General features: G+C 37.6%; 1 protein-coding gene across 1 annotated transcript in view; it reads left to right on the forward strand.

Annotated features, from left to right (window-relative positions):
• The window catches only part of LOC106874528 (guanine nucleotide-binding protein G(i) subunit alpha), a 79,824-nt gene that overhangs the window by 69,882 nt on the left and 8,788 nt on the right, over positions 1-1,154 (forward strand). The window contains exon 6 of the mRNA XM_014922293.2: positions 912-1,040. Within this exon, the coding sequence (XP_014777779.1) occupies positions 912-1,040 (129 nt within the window). The remainder of the gene's footprint in view (positions 1-911; positions 1,041-1,154) is intronic.

Below are 1,154 nucleotides of genomic sequence, written 5' to 3' on the forward strand. Positions count from 1 at the left end.
ACACTGGAGCACCAGCAGCAACAGGTCATCACCACCTAGTTTACTAAGAACTTTTAGGTTTGGTTGGGTTTTTTTTGTTTTGTTTGGTTTTTGGGTTTCTGTTTTTTTTTTTGGGGTTTTTTTTTAATGAATTTAGGTTGAATGAGAAGTGGGACAGTGAGATGTGTCTGTTGCTAGTTGACATTTTGTGTACGTGTGTGTATATGCATGAATATAAAATGTGTGTGTGTGTGTTTATGTGTAAAAGTAGCAGAGTTTATATGTATGGTGCAAAAAGTGTCTTTGAGGGAATATAACCACCACCACCACCACCACCACTAGCTTCACAACTGTCATCATCATCATCATCATCATCATCACTTCTACAAATACCATCACTGCTGCCACCACCACCACCATTATCTCTACCACCAACTCCCCTACCACTGTCTCAACCAGTGTCACAGAAAAAGTGATATTGCCATTGTGATGAAGGCATCGTATATTATAATATGGGAGCAGCTGAGATTATATGGGTTCACAATAAGAAGAGAAGGATTTGGTAGAATTGTCGGAACAACAAAATCTTTTCAGGTTCTTTATTCAAATCCCACTTGGTATGTGCATACGTTGTGAGTGTGTATGTATGTAGATAGATAGATAGATATGGATATATGTATAAAGAAATAAAAGGATAAAGAGACCAATGGCAAAGTTAGAATTATATTTTATGGATAAAGTCTTACAGCTGTTTCAGGGAAAATCCAATGTATCCCTTCATCAGAGACGGTAATAGTAGAAGAATGGATTATTACATCTATAAGAGGAGATTTGTAGTAAGAACCTTTATAGATATGGATATATATAAATATATATAAAATGTGTTTGTGTGTTAATACAAATATGGCTAATGTGAATTCCTCTCTTTGCAGCTACCTAAATGCCTTGGAGAGAATATCGCAACCAAATTATATACCAAATGTACAGGATGTTCTACGCACGCGAGTGAAGACAACTGGAATCGTAGAGACACATTTTACATTCAAGGAATTACGCTTTAAGTAAGTCTTGCTCTCTTTACAATCACCATTGTCATCCTCCTCCTCCTCCTCATCCTCCTCCTCTTCCTCATCCTCCTCCTCTTCCTCCTCCTCCTCTTCCTCCTCCTCCTCTTC

The sequence above is a fragment of the Octopus bimaculoides genome, chromosome 15 (assembly GCF_001194135.2).
Source record: "Octopus bimaculoides isolate UCB-OBI-ISO-001 chromosome 15, ASM119413v2, whole genome shotgun sequence".
Taxonomy (NCBI): domain Eukaryota; kingdom Metazoa; phylum Mollusca; class Cephalopoda; order Octopoda; family Octopodidae; genus Octopus; species Octopus bimaculoides.